This window comes from Pygoscelis adeliae, unplaced genomic scaffold (genome assembly GCF_000699105.1).
Source record: "Pygoscelis adeliae isolate BGI_AS28 unplaced genomic scaffold, ASM69910v1 Scaffold293, whole genome shotgun sequence".
NCBI classification, from domain to species: domain Eukaryota; kingdom Metazoa; phylum Chordata; class Aves; order Sphenisciformes; family Spheniscidae; genus Pygoscelis; species Pygoscelis adeliae.
In genome coordinates this window covers 77440-96358 of record NW_008824362.1, presented here as the reverse complement: position 1 = coordinate 96358, position 18919 = coordinate 77440, and the positions used below count along the sequence as shown (strand labels likewise).

General features: G+C 43.3%; 1 protein-coding gene across 1 annotated transcript in view; it reads right to left on the bottom strand.

The window, feature by feature from the left end:
- FRAS1 (Fraser extracellular matrix complex subunit 1) overlaps window positions 1–16776 on the bottom strand; it is a 120467-nt gene extending 103691 nt beyond the window's left edge. Inside the window, exons 1-6 of the mRNA XM_009319876.1 lie at window positions 16738–16776; window positions 8689–8796; window positions 5529–5621; window positions 3482–3641; window positions 2764–2897; window positions 2–31 (exon numbers count right to left, since the gene is read on the bottom strand). Coding sequence (XP_009318151.1) covers window positions 2–31; window positions 2764–2897; window positions 3482–3641; window positions 5529–5621; window positions 8689–8796; window positions 16738–16776 — 564 coding nt within the window. The remainder of the gene's footprint in view (window position 1; window positions 32–2763; window positions 2898–3481; window positions 3642–5528; window positions 5622–8688; window positions 8797–16737) is intronic.
- Between the last annotated feature and the right edge of the window lie 2143 nt (window positions 16777–18919).

The following is an 18919-nucleotide window of genomic DNA, read 5'->3' as shown; positions in this document are numbered from 1 at the left end:
ATTTTCCAGGAGACATAACCATAACTTCATCCTAAACAGAAAGCAGGAGAGACAAGTAAAATAAGAGCATGAACAGTTAACATGGGGCTCAGCATCACCGCCTGGAATTCCAGGCATTTAGCATCTGCGCGATAACCCACAGTCACTCAAGGCTTCGTTTTGGCTCCAATATCTGGGGGCAGTCTTCACAGCATGAGATCAGTGTAGAAAGCGAGAAAGATATTTCCTTCATCTCATTTTCTGGGCTTCTTTGGATGGCAATTGAGGTCCAAATACATAGATAGGTATATAGATGCCGATAAAGACACACACACGAGATAAAGTACATATATTCAGGTATACAGATATACAGAGAAAAAAGAAGTATATATAAAGCTATGTAGAGAAGCACACTAAAGCATGAGATGGAGAAGAGATTTTTTTCCTGATACTGCCACATTTTGAGGCTTTGAATGTGTGATTTATATTCACCACCTCTCAGGCATTTGCACTGTTTTAGTTAAATCCGTACAGCATAACTGTCTGTATGGGCATTAAATTACGCTTAAAACTGGATTATCTTAATTTAAAATTTTCATGACTGATTTAAATCACATTGGAATAGATTGGCACTTCACATCAATGTAACGGTTCCTGCGTGCCTCAACTCCATCCATCCAGAACGTGCCTGTAATTGCCCTGCTACAATTTCACATACATCCAACGATTTGGAATAGTATGGTTCACCAGCACCTGCCTCCAGCCACATCAGGATGACCGGGAGACTGACTTGTGGACTGAAAGTAGTGTAGCAATGCCAAGCACTATTACCTCATCTGCTTTGTTAGTCAAATCACTAGCTTTCCAAGAAAGAGTGGACGACTTTGTAGCAAAGTTATCAACGATAGATTTCCTAGCAGAGTTAAAAGAACTCTGTCATGGATTTTGGCGGGATATGTGGTGGGACACTCAGGCGCACTCCTGCATGCAACAAGCATTTGTGAAGTTCCTCTCCCTCAGCAGCCAGGGAAGGGCACAGTTATCTGAAAGATGGAGGATGAGAGTTTAATACTGGGAGAATTTATGTATTCGCTTTTGACAGGGAGTGGAGAATGAAGAAAGTGACAGAGATAAAGGCACATGCAAGAAAATGTTAGGTATGACTGAGAGCAGAACAGGATCCTCGCACATCCTGCCAAGGTCCCTTCCATCGGGCACCTTGGTAGGAAATACCTGGAACACCATCAGAATTGGCTTCCTGCTGCATTAACTTGGATGCTCTCAGCCAATTATTCTCAGATACATCACAGCAACAACACAGTCATTTCTGTTTCCACAAATTGAATCCTAATGATTAGCTGATTAAACACTAGTGCAATCAGTCAGCAGGTAACATCAGTTCATTTGAGTGGGAAAGGAGGAATCTAAAGCAGGCATAAATTTGTTTTAATGCACAGTACTTAGTCAACAAACACCAAGTGTCTCAGGACAAAGCAAAACAGAATTAGCATGCACAGAAACAGGTGGGCTTTCCTTCTATCAAAAAAAAAGTGTTAATTGCACAAACGTGGTCCAATAATAGAAAGCTGGGCAAGCATCAACAGGAGAAAAAGTTTATGACTACTGCTTTTGTTTTTTTTCAGTGCTACAGGGAAGCGTGCTCAGCCAGAGCACACATTTCAAGTGAGCTTGTGGATCCATCGTTGGAGTGTCATAATAGATTAAAAAATACTTGGGAAACAGCAGCTCCTAAAACATAAAGTCAGAAAGAGGGATTTCCAGGGAGCTAGTTCCTGCATTTCCTTAGCGTGGCATGCTGTTGTAAAGGAGTACACCAAGGTGCCCAAGAAAACTGGTACAATGGGCCCAATGAAAAGAAATCCAAAGAGCACAGTCACACCCTTAGACACTTCCAATATAATAAAGAGAATTCAAAAAATTGAGTCACTTGTACAGAGTGTGGAGTAGCGTGTATAGTTTGCTGCCTTTACTAACCCCTGTGTTAACACTGTATATAATCTTGTAGTGTTTTGGTTTGGTTGATCACTGCACAAGTGCTGAGAACTCATCATTTGTCCACAGCAAAGACCCTGGAGACAGAAATGTCCCAGTTCTCTCAACTGGACTGAAACCGTGACTCGCAACTTGAGCTTGCCTAACTTATCTTACTGGTTTTGTTGATTTGTAAACACAAGCACACGTAAGGAACAGTGTTCTGAGACTCTTCTTTCAGCTGAAGTTGTCTTGTATTTCTAAACTCTTTAAGTCAGAAGGGGAATTTCATCCGCATTTGACTACTTTCAACTGTATTTCTAGAGTTCTTGTAAAAAACAAAGTAAACAAGACCTGCAAACCAAACTTTTCAGCTGCAAACCCAACACTGAAATTTGTGAAGATAAATCCCCATTAAAAATCTTGTGTGGTCATTCCCTCCCTCACAGAAATAAAAAAATTTCCTGATCAACCCTACATAATTTTTTTTAGCATAAAACAAAAAGCAGTTGCTTTAGACAGTATTTGTGCTTAATTAGCCAGCAAAGGCATGATAAGAGTAAAATGGTGGGGAAAGAAGATATTAGGGAAGAGAGAGACAGCACGTGTACACTGACAGATTTAACCGTCACTCCACATCATTTCCACACATCAAAACTCCCTTTTCCAAATCGCCCACTTGTCACACAGAAGATTTGCCTGCTAATTTGTACATCTGCATGAGAAATGGACCTTGCCAAGGGAAAGACAACAGCCATGAGTCATGTCCCCAGAAGGCCGATGGGTCCCGACCTGGCTGCACAGCAGAGGCTGGCAGGAAGCTGTGAAGCACTGCGTCGCGCCGTCCCCGCAGATGCATTTGGAGCACCGACCGAGGCGCCAGTCCTCACCATCCTGGAACAAGCGTCCATCAAAGGAGCAAGGCTCTAAGAGATATGAAAACAATGGGTAGTTTTCTTTTCCAACGCCCTTGAATCCCTTTCCGCCACTCATAATTAAAACACAGATTTTGTGCATCTCAGAATTCAAAATTCTGGTTTGTCAAAGCAGGTAATGACAGTAACAATTCCACCAGTTTTCAAGGGCTTTAGACTCGTGAATTAAGAGCTCTGGATGCACTTCTCCCACTGGACTTCTATGAGAAAAGGTATCCAATCGCTCAGGCATTTTTGGAACTTGCAGTCCGAGTCTGCAAGTGCCAAAGGTACCCTCAGTACACAGGAAATATCTGCATCTTTTTTTCCAGATTTTAATCTCCAAAACAAGGACATATTAGGCACATCTGCTCACTGCTTAAAGCTTATTGGCCTGGGGGTGAAGCCGTTAAAAATGTAAATATGGCAGCAGGACAGAAAGAGAATTAAGAGACACACTTGACGCCAGTGTCTTCCCAGCAGAACTGAACAAGAAAAGAAAAGCTTTCCAGATTTGGGACTAAAAGGAGATTTCCAGCGACCTACTGCTCGGATCAATGAAGCCAGACAGTGCCCCATTCATATGCAATACTCACCGCCACGGCCCACACATTTGGGACAGCAGGATCCCTGAGCAGTGTATTGCAGCTCTCCTCGTCCACAAGTGAGGGCTGGGCAGGCCGTGGGGGTGCAGTTCACCTTCCCATGGGCACAGGAGCACTGGACGCATCCAGAGCTGGCCCACTGCGTGCCATGCTGCAGTGTACAACACAACCAAAGGCACAGAAAACACATGCATGAATCCAGCTGCCAATGAGACCTGCAAATGTATCTTCTGCCTTTTAAGCCCCCCTACGCTAGTATTAACTTTACTCTTCTGCAGGCCCAGTCAATCTTTGCACATTGTAGCCCTTACTCCTGGCTGCACTACTGGGGCAAAAAGTAAATTAATACCGGTAAAGTAGCAAACCTGGGGATCAGCCTAATTTTCCTCCCTGTTGCAGAGTGGCATCCAGCAACAACAAAAGACACAGGCTATTGGATACACCCCCTCTCCACTACAGTTTCTGCAGGGCAAAATTTAAATTTAGGGACATGTTTTCTTTAGCGGAACATTCAACATAGGCCCCAACACACACCTGACCACAGTGTGGTCAGGTGAACACTGCCCGCCCCACATACTTAACGCACTTCACTATGACTAAAATCTCATTCGATTTGCTTATTCATTAATGCAGAAACTAATATCTCTACCCTGAGGCACGATGAGGAAAAATTGGCCCCAAGAAGAAACATGTTGGTGTATCGCAACACACTCCAACAAACAGACAGCGTTAATTTTTACAAAACATGCAATATTGTTAGGCAGGGAGTAAAAAAGCTCTTGCCAGACAGAGGGTACAGATTTTCTTAGACGGAGCTACCGCTAGGGCCAGTGTTGCTAGCTAGATACTTGTAGAATGAAGGTCAAGTCATAAAGCATTACAGTGGCTCACTGACAAAAGAGAAAACGTCTTCCAGCAGGAAATCTGTGCCAGCCATCAGGATGAGACTTTGCACTGACAAAAAAATCGTTTAATGACCACCTCACAGTGGAATTGGGGTGTGACATATGACTATGGGTACAAATATGCCTATGATCCCTGTGGGGATGCCTACTTATTCACCTGACTTGCGTCCCAAAGAACAGGCTTACAGAGAGCCAAAAGACAAAAGCTGCAGCAAGAATACAACACAGCAAAACGCAGCAACAGCAACAACAAGAAGAAATATAATGTAATATGATATAATATAGCATGACTCAAATCACAGGCACAAAGAAATATGAGAAGAGGATGAATGTGCTATCCCTCCCGTTCCAGTCTTTGTCTAGTTCGTAACAGATTCATGCCAGTCATGCCTCATGCTGAAACAGAGAGTTACAACATTCATCTCAGGTGTAGAGTGTAAGGTCCAGATATTCAACTGTATCTGTGCATTTTAGCATACTTCTTAAGATTTGGACCTGACTTGTCTCCTGTCGAACAAAAAAGTCTGTAAGAGACCAGACGTAGGACTTGGTTTCACCGTTAAGCCATTTTTCTACGTTTGCCTATTGTTCGACATGATTCATTAACTACTACCCATGAATCTTTATTTTTTTTCTTATCTGTAGACACTTCTTATTGTTTTGGCCTTTCAGCTCCTCTAGGTGAAACCACATCCTGGAACCTGCTTCTTGAATAATTCAGGATTACAAAATACATAACCCAGGTCACACAACAGCAATCAATCTCTACCAGCATAGATGGCTGCTGAAAGAAAAGCCTTCTTTCAGGGTAGCTAATATGTCAAGTTCAATGTGCTTTGCTCCCCTCCTAACATTACTGTATTGCCTCAATCATCCACAGAAACAGCAAAGTGAAAGAATGAGTGGGAAACTTTCTCCCCTTAAGCTAAGCAGGACACACTATTGCTCAGCGACTGCAAAACCCGCCGACCAAACTCCCATTATATTACATTATGTGATAGTGACAGAACGTAAGCCCGAGGAACTATCCTTCTCCTGCACGTCAGCTAAGCGTCCTTCACTGACGTGAACCAAACAGAGAGCTAAAAATTGGAAAGGATTGCCACTGCCGAGGAACACGACAGAGGACTCACGCTGTGGATCTGTCCTTCATGCTGGCAAAATCCTTCAGCTCGGGACGCACACTCAGGGCAGCACTTGTTGGGGGCTATTTGGAGCACTTCTCCCTAAAAAGACACGAGAATCCAATAAGCAGTTCACATGAAACAGAGACTTGAACATGAAGGTAAAGACATGGGGCCTTGCTGGACTCAGTGCTCCCAGTTTAGAGAGGAAACATATTAAATGAAATATATAATGCTGCTACAGCAGATCCCTTTGTTGAGAGGTGGCAGATCAGTTTGCTGTATTTGACATTTTACCATCAAAACAACAGTAGCAGGATTTACGTCCCTAACAGTACAATTAGGAAGTCCCCAGCTGAACTAGTTTTCAAACCAGAACAAAGAATAGAAAGCACTTATTCAAGGAAAAAACCCAAGATTACTCACTGGAGGACCTCTGAGGAATGTGGTGTAGATGTAATTTTTTCAACAGATAGTTTTCTACATGTACAGGATGGATCTCAGTCTAACGTTTCACCACAGCAGAAGCGCAGCTGGCAGGCAGAATGAATGTGCATCCACTAACTGTACTTCTTCGACTTAATAATCACCACCTTTTTTTTAATAACACTACTTTAAAATTAACTGAAAACTACTGATCACTTCCAACCCCAGCATAGTCAGGTGATGCTACTACCACTTTGTTTAGCGTGTTCCAGGGGCTTAGCAAGCTGACCACTTGCTACGTCCTGCTCAGCAGCAGGAAAAAAGATGATGCTGATGGAAGCAACTCATCAGACGGAGGGCAAAACACATCAGTAAAGACATCAGCCAACACTGGGAAGGATCATGGACTCCCGTCATTGAAAACGTCTCCACGGACTCTCCAAAGCAATGCTTTCAGGTTCCTCCCAGCTGCATGTTAAACACCCCAGGCCTGGCACAGTGCCCCGCAGACAGGACAGCACTGGCTGCTGGAGGATCTTATTGTGCAAGGGTGTCTGTCACTGATGGCAACTGCACATGAAGGGCCCTGGCCACCACCTCAGGTACCACAGATCTCAGTATTTTCCTCCCGCAGCTGGAGAGGGAGAAAACAGAAAACCAAAACCAGAGAAGAATATGTCATGTTCGGTAAGTGAAATGTAGAAAAAATTTGTCCATGAGGTCACCTTCTTCAAAATATTGCAAAGGTGTTTCTCAGGAGACATACTCCATCCTTTCCACTCTGAAAGGGTACGGCCAACGTCTAAGGGATTCCTGCTTAGAAGGGAGTCATTGTTTGTTTTGTTATAATAAAAAATGAAGACATTGCAATACCAAAAAATTGTCTTACCTTTCACCTCTTTATTTATATGGTTTTCTAAAAGAAACATTTTGACTTTTCAAACTGAAAAAAGTTTCTCACTTCAAGGTTTCCTTCAATGCCGTGTTTTTTACGAGGTGGGAGACAAAATTAAATATTTCATTGAGCTTAAACCATTAAACCCTATTCAACTGTGATCCTGCTGTTGGAGAAACTGTTCTTGGCTGTTGGTTTGTTTTGGTTCGCACAACAGAAATAATGTTTGCTGATTTTCCACCTACTCAAAGCATTTGGTATGCACAGCAGTAGGTTTTACACGCAAATGTTTAGAACATCACTGGGTACGCGTTTTGCAAAGACTGCCTGGTTTTGTTTATGCCTTGTCGCTGTAAACAAGATCAGCAATATTAGCATAAATCTCCTAATAAGCAGATAAGAAATAAACCACGGAGAAGGATGGCAATTTCTGACCTCGTTCATCAGTGGTTTGTTTATGCTTGAAGGATGATTGGATTTCTTTCTTCCGAGATCCTTGATGATCCTTTCCAACATTTAAATGGCCAGACCTTTATGGAACACTTAAACTCTCTGTCTTGAAGATTACCCTTGTCAAGGAGTCACGCAGATTCATTTCACACTATAAATCTATTTCCCTTTATGAGCTTTAAAGTTGCCACCTTTTCATTTATCCCATTTTTTAAAAAGAACAACATCATCTTATCTAGCCTACTCATGTTAGGTGTGCCATGACAGCACTCTTTTTTTATTTCTCTCCTCTTTGCACAAAAATTCCTGATATTTCAGTCTTGCTTTAATCAATACACAGCGACAATAATGGGGAAAACCGGTAAGAATCAAAATTATTACCTCCTTAATGCTGTCTTATTGGAAAACATTTTAACCTGCTTCGTAAAGCCATAGTTATATTGGCAGTGCCTCTTTAAAACACTAATTTGCATTGTCATTCACGCATACCACCCCAGTAATCCAGATGCTAATGCAAGACCAATTCCATGGCCAATTAGCTGTAACCATTAATGAAGGCTCAGAAAGATAAACAGGAGACAATGAAAGCTCAACAACCATCACAAGGCAGAAGAAACTGAAAGGCAGACAATCTCAGCTCTGTTGCTGTTCATCAGAGTGGAAAGCATCCATCTGCACATTTGACGGAGACCCAGCTCCACGTTCAGATGAAGGGTGACTGGAAGCTGAGCTCATGCTGGGAGGTCCAAACCCAGTTCAGGGGCTTCCTTTGGGTACCAGACCGCCCTTGGAGCACAGGCAGCCTGCAAGCTGGTCCAACACCAAGCCTCTGGCTGTACTGTGGCGAAGGAGACAAAGGCCTCACACGCTGGGTTTTGCCTGTGTGTTTCTTGCCCAGGCTTGGCACAGAGACTGTGCCTGACCCTGGGCAGTCACACACGCCCTGGGAGGCGAAACAGGATTTTCACTGCTCCCTCTTGCTTCCCCCAAATCCTGCTGTGAATCAGACCCTCGGGTTCAAAGGGAGCGGCAGGGAGACAGCTGAGCCCAGAGGGTTGATATGGCAGCTGTCACCACGGTGTACAAACATAAGCAAGCAGCTCACCTCTGCCAGTTCCTCCAGGGCAACTGGAGGAAACCTCGTGCTGCATCCTCTCTTTGTGCCCCTCTTAATACAAGGGGAGCTTTGCTTCCACAGGGACTGTAGGACCCATTACCCCAACTGCTCCCACCATTCCTTTACATGTAACACGGCGTGGCGGACCCAAACAAGCATTTTGACATATAACTATTCCAGGGGTTTAAAGCAGGGGAAGGCTGGGAACTCCAGCGTGACCTGACATTTCTCCCACCACACAGAACGGGTCAGCTGGCATTTGGACAGTTGCAGCCCCTTACCTTCTGAAAGTCACACTGAGGGTGTTTGCAGACAGTAGGTTCACAGGTGACAATATTGCTATGGCAACGGCAGTCTTGGCAAGAATCTGGCTTCCAAATTGTGTTATTCTGCAAATAAACGTAAGTTTTAAATTAGACCCATATAGCACAAGGCGTGTGCTATTTTACGCAACAGCCAACGGCTCAAATAGCTCAACATAGACAAGACTGGAAGAGTATAAAGTCTGCAACAGGCCACCCCTCCCTCCCACACACTTACCAGGCACAGCTTTGGTACTATTCGTTCAATAACTTCAAACACGCAGTTGAAAGACAAGGCAACGTGCGGCAAATAATCAACTCCAATGGCAAGATAATCGATAGGACATAACCTCCAATAACCTCAAGGTGATTATAGCATCTCTGGGAAACTTCTCTATAATCAAGTTCAGACTGTCCAAACTGCAGCTGCTGCTGCTACGATCCCAGCTCGTGCTGAGGCAGCTGAGCTAGCTTTGAGGCTAACCCGCTCCTGGACACACAGCTGTGGCACCATACAGCACCCCGTGAGCTGATGGGGAACGCAGGTAAATACTGACATGCTTGAATCCAAATGAGCTGTTGAATATAACATCCAAAATTTTCAGTCTGCAGGATCACAGAAATAAAAAGTTCTCATGTCAAAACCAGGACGTAAACTGTGCTCATTACATTAGGCTGCAAGATGGAAGGAAAGGTCTGAAGAGCCCAAGATGCAATTAAATTGATTTAGTCAAAAATGCTGAATGCATGGCCAGGTATGAACAGGCTCTACCTGGTCACATTTATTCCAAAACGTCATGAAGGGGACTCTGACCAAGCAGACAGTCCAAAAAATTTGGAAATAGCCATCGCCACCACTCAATCAGTGCACCCAACTGGAACACCTGCAGCTAATTCGCAAGGGTTTTCACCACCCCTGCTTGACCCCTTTCCATTCCTTCTGCACTGAGGTCATGATCCCACGCCACCCCCATGCTTTCCTAAGGCAGCTCAGGCCCTCATCCAGTTGCTTGGACACTTGCCAGACTTCTCCTCCTCTCCCGCCAGTTTCTCCAAGGCCTGAGCAGCCACTTGGGACTCATTACTTTCGGTAGGATGCTTGGAAAACAAAGCCTTCCTTCTCTTTACTCCTGAACACCGACTTCCAGCCATCCGGACATCAAACAGCATCAGCAGCATCCCAGAGAAGCAGCCAAGTCTGCCTGTCACACTAATTCCTCTGCCTGCCACCCCCTTTCCTATGAAAATGTCTCGCCTGCACTCAGCTCCTCTGCAGTGTCCCTTCACCCATGCCAAGTATCCTTTCTCTGGCAGCTTAAAAAAGCAACCAGTAACTACGTACTGAGGTAATCTGAAGGATACAGTTGCTACGTTCGTATTTGTTTATCTGTTTTTAAAAGCCTTCAGTTAAATCCACCAAAAGAAAAAGGAAGGAGGAAGACCAGTTTCTCATCTGAAAAACTCTTCTCCGTTAGACAACCACTGTGCCTATACTAGTCTAAATTTACGGCATACAGGAAATTTTCCTGTGTAGTACAGACAGCTGCTATCCAAGCCATTAAGCCTCATTCTTAATTGATTTGAAAGAAGACCAGATTTTGCTACTCATTTACATGACGTAGTGATTTACTCCAATAAGTCAATTTACTCACAGTGCAAAGTACGACTTAGGCAAATGAAGATATGAAAGGATGATTAACAGTTTGCTACTAAGAACACATTTAGGGCTAACTACTAAAACTGTTAAGCATAATGATAAAACACTCAAATGTGCCTTAAAGGCCCATTTGACTGCTTAACGAGAGCAAAAAAGTCTTGAAAAATCTGGCCACTTGCTCAGACACTTACGCAGAAGCTGCCGGGTGCTGCGCTCTTCTGAAAACTTAATGTGATGTACTACACGCCAGCCTGCGCAAGCCACGGGGAGAGGCGATTCATAGCTGTCTGACAAGGTTTCACCACGCCTGTGTGACTGAAAAAGGGCACTGGTAGAGGTTTTCTCTTCTTTGACCCGTCCTGCATCCAGGGCCGACCGTCGAGTAGAAAAGGCCGGCTGCCTCCCCTCTGAAACTGTGCTTTTTGTCAAAACAAAACGGCTTACCCTGTGACACCGGATCAAGAGTGCAAACCTGCAAACAGTGGGATAACCAGAAATACTGCTAACAAATCCTTGTGTCTCTTCACTGCTTTACAAAAGCATTTCGTTCATATCAAACCCTGCTCTTCTCTCATGGCAAAGTACACGCGCAGGCAACGAGCACTCTGGCAGCATCAGAAATTTAGGGAGATTCTGTTAATGTAATGATGGTGGCAACACTAACCTTAGTAACAGCAAGAGACGGCAGAAAGTGTACAGCCCCTTGGGGCAAGATATCAACAAGACAAAGAGAGACGGTATTTTCTGCTCTGGTAATACAGCTGGTTCTCCTCTCGCATACACACGGCTGCAGCTGTAGAACAGAAACCTTGACTTCATCTCTGCCAGCAGACTTACAGTACAGTTACAGAATAAATTCAGGTTAAGTTACGTGTGCGTCAAGCTTTAGCTAACGCACACGCCATAGCTAACTCATTCTGCTCTCTTTAACAAAGCTTTATCATACTCAGATCCACCCTAAGACTCCTAAAACCATGATAATACCCAGAACTCCTAACATTTTTCCACTGGCAAAAAGTGACATTTAATCTGTTTGACGAAACCATTTGATATATCTATTGATTTATTCCTTCGCTTGTTTTTTTTCCAGCTGGAAGGAGAATCCCAAAACAGTGGGTGAAAAAGGAGAAAATCTGTGCGAGAACGATGTCAACGCTGAAAAGCAGTCTGCATTTTAAAACTGGCAGCTCACTGCAGGGTGAGGCTGCTGTCTCAGAAGCCAGCCACGGGGTAAGCACTGGGTACAGGGAGCGGAAAGGGAGAGAGCAGACTGAGTGCCTCATCGCTCGGCTCTCCTACACCTTCACCCTGTGGCCTCTCTCCTTTATTTAAAAAAAAGAAATATTTCCATGGTGGAATATTGGCCAAAGGACATGGCAAGAGATCAGCACAGAGCTACCCTTACTCACATTCTGAGACTTAAACGCTCAAGTTTCTGATAAGAAAACCCTCTCTTTGGCCTTCTCCCTCCCCTATTTTCTATTACAGTCTAAGCAGGCTGACTCCTATCTGCGGGCTCAAATCAGCTTTTTCTAAATCCACCCAGCATGGATTGCCTGGAAGCATCTGCACGCATCAGTGATTTCCATTTGCCAGGTATCAGATCAAAATCGGCACATCTCTGCAGAGGTTTTAAGACTTCAGAATCTAGTTAATAGTCAGGAAACTACTGCCTGATTTTTCAGATACAAGAGTCTTCCATGCAGTTCACGGGTCTTGGTGTTCAGCTCTTTTGACAGTTCAACATTTAGCTTAAGATTCCCGGCTGTGGGAATCTTAAAGATTCCCAAACTCAAATTTGAAAAGTCTGACGACAATTAAGTTTACTGACTTCTCTACAGAAAGGTGGGGGTTTTATTCTCTGTAATGCTACCGAATGTCTGAATGTTACAGTCACAGTAAATTGAGCAAAATGCAACGCTCTGGCTATCAGCAATTTGAAGTGCAAGGCCATTTAATTCCTTTGAGATGGGAGACAAAAGCAGCACATGTGCTTCATACACATGGTGGAAATCCATAAAAGAACAAGGAGGTTATTGCAACAATTACTTTCGGTGGTATTCCTGGGTGCTGACTATTTTAGGATCACATTTCAAACTAATTTTAATGTGTTCCCTGTTTACATGAAGTGTGTAGCTAACAGCTGCTAATACAGAAAAGCATAAGAAGATTTATTGGTACATATGTAGAGCTCTTACGACCTGGAGAACGCAGACTGCTAGTACTTTATTTTTCTTTTTGGCTTTTTCATTTCAAACATGGCTACCGCTAAGGCTACCAAACATGGGCCAACAGCTTAAGAATGTTCTTCCCAGTTTTGCCCTTAGCTAACTGTGAGACCTTGGTCTGCCCAAGCTAGGGTGACATGCTCAGAAGTGACAGAGAAGCCCCAGTATTGTAAGAAAGGCTCTTAAGTCACTCTGCTGATAGGAACCGAGATACTAATCACCCTGCTGCAAAATGAGGATCCCACCTACCTGTCCTGCAGGCTGTAAGGCTTCGTTACTGTTCATCCAGCACTTACAAAGACACTTTAAAGCTCCCAGGTATTACTGTTTAAAAGATAAAGCAAGACTTTTCACTAGACACTTAAAGAAGTGCTGTAAATCCGCCTTGCATCTTCTCCAAGGCACTGTACCTCAGTGGAGAAATTATCTGCTACAATTTAAGCACTGAATTCTTATCCTGTTAAGAGTGTACTTTCATCAACGACAATTTAAGGGGCTTTTTCCTTACAAGTACTAATATAATTAACAGTATAAATAATGAAATACTGTGCACGGAGCACTCTGAAGGCAGAAAGCACTCCTTAATTGCCAAGTAGTGCCATTGCAATTTATTAATTTTTTGCTTTTTTTAAGAAACGATACCTAATTCAACTGAATTTTAAAACGCCACGCTGCAAGAAGAGATATCTACATTACTTGGTCGGTTTGCGGAACAGAGGCCAAAAAAGAAAGATATGCTCAGAAACCTTTAGAGCTTGCAGGCACCCAGACACAAGACGAAACAAAATAAAACCCAAGACACAGGAGCAAAGCGCAAGCACGTACTGGGTTTGGAGAATACTGATGAGGATTTAGAAAAAGGCAGGAGAGAGAGCAAAAAGAGCTGCACATTGAGAAAAGGCTAAGAAGAGAAGGAGGCAAGAAAGCAACCAGCAGTAAAAGCAAAGGAGGGCTGAAGCAAACAATAAGCTAAAGAGACAAAGAGCAGACACAGCGCGGAAGCAGGAGCCCAGAGCAGCTGTGAGCGCTCATGGTTTGCTGTTGCCACACCGTCATATTAACCGGAGCACAGAAAGACCTAAATCTCTTTGACCATGGCTTTTTCGACCGGCTATCATAACTTCATACGGCTGCTGCACCTGTTCTTCCTCTACCTCGGCAAAAAAAACCCAAGCCCAACAAATCAAAAATAATCGGAGTCTGCTATTAATACGCAAAAAGCTTCAGTAATTTGATCAGATGCCGCTTAACATGGGATATCATCACACTAGATAACAATCCGTGCTCTATTCTCGTGCAGTGACTGTGGAAATAAGAAGCCTACAACAGTTGGTTTGTGTCCTCCCCACAGCCGCCTTTCCATTTCTCACAGCTTCATGAAAATATTCAGTCAATCCATAAAATGTCACTGGATGCTGGACCGTCCTCTGTAGCACGCCAGACTTGTAAAGCCAGTCATCTGGTTGGTGGTATTGCTGCAATTACTAAGCAGGGCAAAACCAGCAGTCTACAGCCGAAGCCTTAATATTAGCCAGGAATCAAGCTTGACATTTTTACCGTCATGCCAAGAACAAGGTGGTTGTTATTGCTTATCATGTACCCTACTAACTACCTTTCCTGCTTTCATGAGAAACCAGTAAAACTCATGCCATTAACTTTCAAAAGGGCTGCTCTGCCCCCAGGGCCGCCAGATGCATGCGAGAGCGGCACTCTCCCTTTGGGGAGCGGGGAGGACACACCGCGGGGGGGGGGCCTGCCGCTCCGCTGGGAGCGATGCACCAACACAGCACCCAGCCCGAGCGCTCCCCGACATGAGCGCCGGGTTGGATTTACTTCACAAGTCGTCCTCTGCCGGAGACAACTGAGGAAAGGCAGGTATCGCATGTCCCGGAGGAGGAATACCAGGCTGCTTTGTTGAAATCGTAGGCTGAGCCCAGAGCAATTAGGCTTTTGGTGACAATTACCAGCATCACCCACCAGCTGCCAAGTGAGGAGACTTGGCAGCTCAGTAACACTGCTTTCATTTATCATTTCTGCTCCACGATCAGTTGACAGCACCAGGCAATTGGCAGAATAAACCCAAACATAAGGGAAGCTGAGAGCGCGCTACGTGGTCTGTGGGGATATCCATTAGTGGAGCAATGAAGAGATGAAAGTAATTCAGAGACACATAAAGGATTCCTGGTGTCCATTCGGGTTTAGACTTTATGTTTTATCTTTTGCAATAGGGAGCTGTTGCTGCTGCCGAGTATGTTTTCAAACCTGATATGTGCTCACATACAATAAAAACCCCTCAAAAATGGGCTTTTAATGGGCTTATTCCAGCATGCCCACAAGCAGAACAACATAGGAACGGCTCGATCTCTGAAACCAAATAGAAATTCAGCTCATCTCAGTGGAAACACTTTTAGCCCTACACTTCCAGGAGAGAACAGAGCGGCCAAGGCAGAGCGTACAGCTTAACAACACATTAACATGCTGTTTCAGGAATGGGGAACTGTTTTTCCCCTTCTTCCAACTAGGGAATTAAAAAGTTACACAAATGAAAACAAGTGTGATGCTTTCCTACATTTTCTAACTGTTAAGTCTTTCACCAGTTGTACCAGCCTTGTAAAAATCAAAAGTGTACAAATAAAATTTCCCAGTAGTCCTAAGCTATTTCAGGGATGGCAAGACTATGATATTCTAAGATACTCTTAAATTACTTAGGTGCTGTTGTAAACTTTATCCTATCTTTCATACAGACACAAAAGCAGTCACTAGGAAAGGCCTCAAATGAATCGAATGCACAGAGAAAACAGGGTAGATGAATTAAAACAATTCTTAAAAATCATTATTTCTAATCAAGATTTAAATCAGCATAGAGAAATCTTTATTTAGACCAACAGGCCAATTGCTTTTCTGCAGCAGTGTTCCTCTATAAAGGTTAATGCCTTTTGGTTGGTCACCGTTCAAGTAGATCCATCTGCAGTCAAATGCATCCTTCATACTAAACACCGCACTTCATTTTTTTTCCCTGACTGGAAGAAACACTGCTACCTATAACCACTTAAGGGACCGTAGTTTACCACGTTTCTATTCCGATTCTTACAGATTCCTCCCCCTTTCTAATCAATTCATATCAGCACTTCTACAATGAAAAATTAACAGCAGTACTATCTCTAAAGGACTCTTTATTAGTTAAATAACTTCCTCTGTGATGAGTATTTAAGGAAAAGAATTTTAGGAGAACATTTTGCATTTAAAAGCAACAATTAAAGGTAACATAGCTGCATCACACTAAGTTTTTAGACCTAGTAGATCTCAGCCCAGTTTTTGTCATTGAAAGAAAGTGGGTTTTCCCATGCTTTTTAACCCTTAGCTTTAAAGGAAAAAGGACAAACTGCTTGAATACACTGAAATTAATAATTATTTCCTTGGTCCCTGAATAGAGGGCTACCATTGCCAGAAACAGATTTAGCACTGCACTTGTTCCATAGATTTATTGAAAAAAATCCAGAAGCTCAACAGATTGACTTTTAAAAAATGGTTGTAAATACATCCTGATTGGTTTTCCTCATTAATGTACATGCTTTTTAAAAATTACAATATGCTTAAGCCTTCCTATTGTTTGTCAAAATTTCAAATGCATTTTTTCAAAACAAACGGGATTTAAATAGAGAGCTGTTCCAATGTTGTGTCTTTTAATTTATGACTTTTCTGCTCCAATTCTGTTTTAAATGCTTTTTACATTTATATAAGCAGGTATGTGACACAAGCTTGAAAATGTCAGGTAGTATGTTAAGCATGTGTTCAATACTCGCACCAATAAATAACGGACACTTGGAAGATCACACTAACACTTGCTCTCGCTCTCTCTCACGCACACATTCCCCCCTTTCGCACTTATGTCCAAAACCTAAGCAACATCCAAGGACTTTTCCAGCTATGATACTTTGTATTTCATCTTTTCCGTGGCAGTAGTAATTTTAAATTATGTTTATGGTTATGTTGTAAAAACCAGGAACTTTTAATCCGGTCATAAAATCAGCACCAGAAGAAGTGGAGGAGAAAGGAGGAGGGAGAATAAAAAGTTCTGAGTTTCTCTCTCAGTGCTGTGTTCAGTTTTATTATCTGGGAACATACACAACTTGAAAACATTACCCCAACCAGAGAGAGCCTAAAGACTATACTTCCTTCCATATAATCAAGCCCTCTTTAATAAAAGTATAACTTGTATTCAACATCCCTCTGTAAACCAATAGAGAATTTTGAAAAGAAAAAAAAAAAGATTAAACCCCACAATTTTAACAACGTCCCCCAAACTAGAAGATTGGCTTTCTCCTGAGGCCTGCAGGGTACAAAGTTGGTTCCATTTTTAAGCTTTTACCCACAGTCAACACAAGCAGGAACTTGGTTTCCTTTTCTTTTTCTTTTCTTTTGAAGTGAGATCATAAATTATTTCCTCTTTTCAGGACTTTAATAACAAGGCACCTCTTATCTAATCAAACACAAGAGACCTCCCAGAAAATAGCGGTACCTGGCAATACACAGTTGTTTCACACTTTGATACCATGAAGCCTCAGGTAAGAAAACCCACACCCAAAACCATACAGCACCGTTGGAGGAAAGCACCCAGAGGCTCCGACCACTTAACCATGGACAACGCAGCCTGCTCTTAAAACAACATTAACAGGCGTTAAGAAATGAAGGGTGTGAATGCTTACGGTGAGGCATTTTTGCACAGCTCCATTTTTCCTCGACTTGTTTTAAAAACATTTTCTTAAGCACCAACAATGTGGCAGGAGCAGGTAAACCTCGCCCAAAACAGCCTGCAGCTTCTTTGCAAACTTTCTTCACATGTCAGGTCCATCTATAAAAGGACGGGGTGAACAACTAATAGTAAAAACAATTACTAGAAGGGAAGGGGTTGCAATTTTAACACCACTGCACGCAGTGAGAGCAAAGAGCCATCTCACCCAGGAGCTCGCTTTTGACAACAGCCAAAATCAGACAGCTGAGAATACAAATACAGAAAATGATACTTCTTCCAAAAACACCACCCACGCAGCTTACAGTTCAGTGACTTTCCAAGTCAGAAGTCATGTTTCTGCATTTAGTAATTCTCATGGCTTTCTGCTCTGTGAATTTGTCCAGTCTTCCCTTGAACTCACGTAAACTTTAAGCACTGACATCTTACAGCAAGGTTTAAGGGCTTTATCACACACGGAGCAGAAAAAAAAAATCTCCCTTGTGGAAAACTAAAGCCTGCACCGTGCTGTTACGAAAAAGGCATAAAAACGGGGGTCAGGAGAATAAATGGTATGATAACACACACTGGATCCTTGCAGAGAACAGGGATTTTCCCCGGTCAGCAGCTTAGGGTAGGAGGGGAGCAAAAAAAGAGAGGAAAGAGAAAAACCTAGAAGACCTACGCTCAATTCCCGTTTCTGCAGATGACTACTGCGATCTCAGGCAAGATGTTTCAGTGCTTGCACTGCCCTTCCCATCCTGTGTCTGCCCGGACTGCAAATTTACTGGCATTGGGACCAGCCTTTCTTACACCCTTCTGGCATCGTGTGCTCTGATCTTAAGGCCTGAAAAGCAGCCGATGCCACGGTGGCTCAGCTGAGCCAGCCAAGAAATGGCAGCGCTGCTGATCCATGCCTGATCCCGCTGATGCCATCGGGCCATGAACAAACCTCTCGCGCACATGCCTTGGCTGCAATAAGCTTGGAAAGGGCACACAGGGGAGATGATCATTAAACGAGAAAGTGGTTTTTTTCTTCCACTTTCTTTTGCTGCCAAATTGTGTGTTAAGTTTGACGAACCGCACACACCAGCAATTCTCCTTAGCATCCAGAAAAACATTTGCGTTCCTCCTGCTGGTTTTTTTCCCCTTTACTCAAACAGTTCCTAACCTGCCACCTGGCAAATTTCAAACGTCCTCCCCAAAAATGACTTCTGAATGGACACCAAACCCAGAGTGTTTGATTGAACAGCTGCTGAAAAGAAGGGAGGTAAGGGATTGATTTAACCTAAACTTGATCACGGCTTTAATTACAGCATTTATTACCATATAATGGCTATCTCTGGAGCAGCAGGAGTCACAGTCTCCACTGTGCAATGCTCCGGTGTACGTGCAAAGCGGGCAGGTGTACCTAAGACTCCAAGAGCACCAAGGAGGTTATGTTCTACCTCCTCAAAATGATGCTGCTTGTTTGGGAATTGAACCAGAGAAAGCTGCCAGGACTTTAGCAGTCAACATCAAACACTGAAGACTGCAGAACTGAAGGCAACCGCTGTCAGCGAGAGTGCGCAGAACCACAGCCTGAAAAAAAAAAAA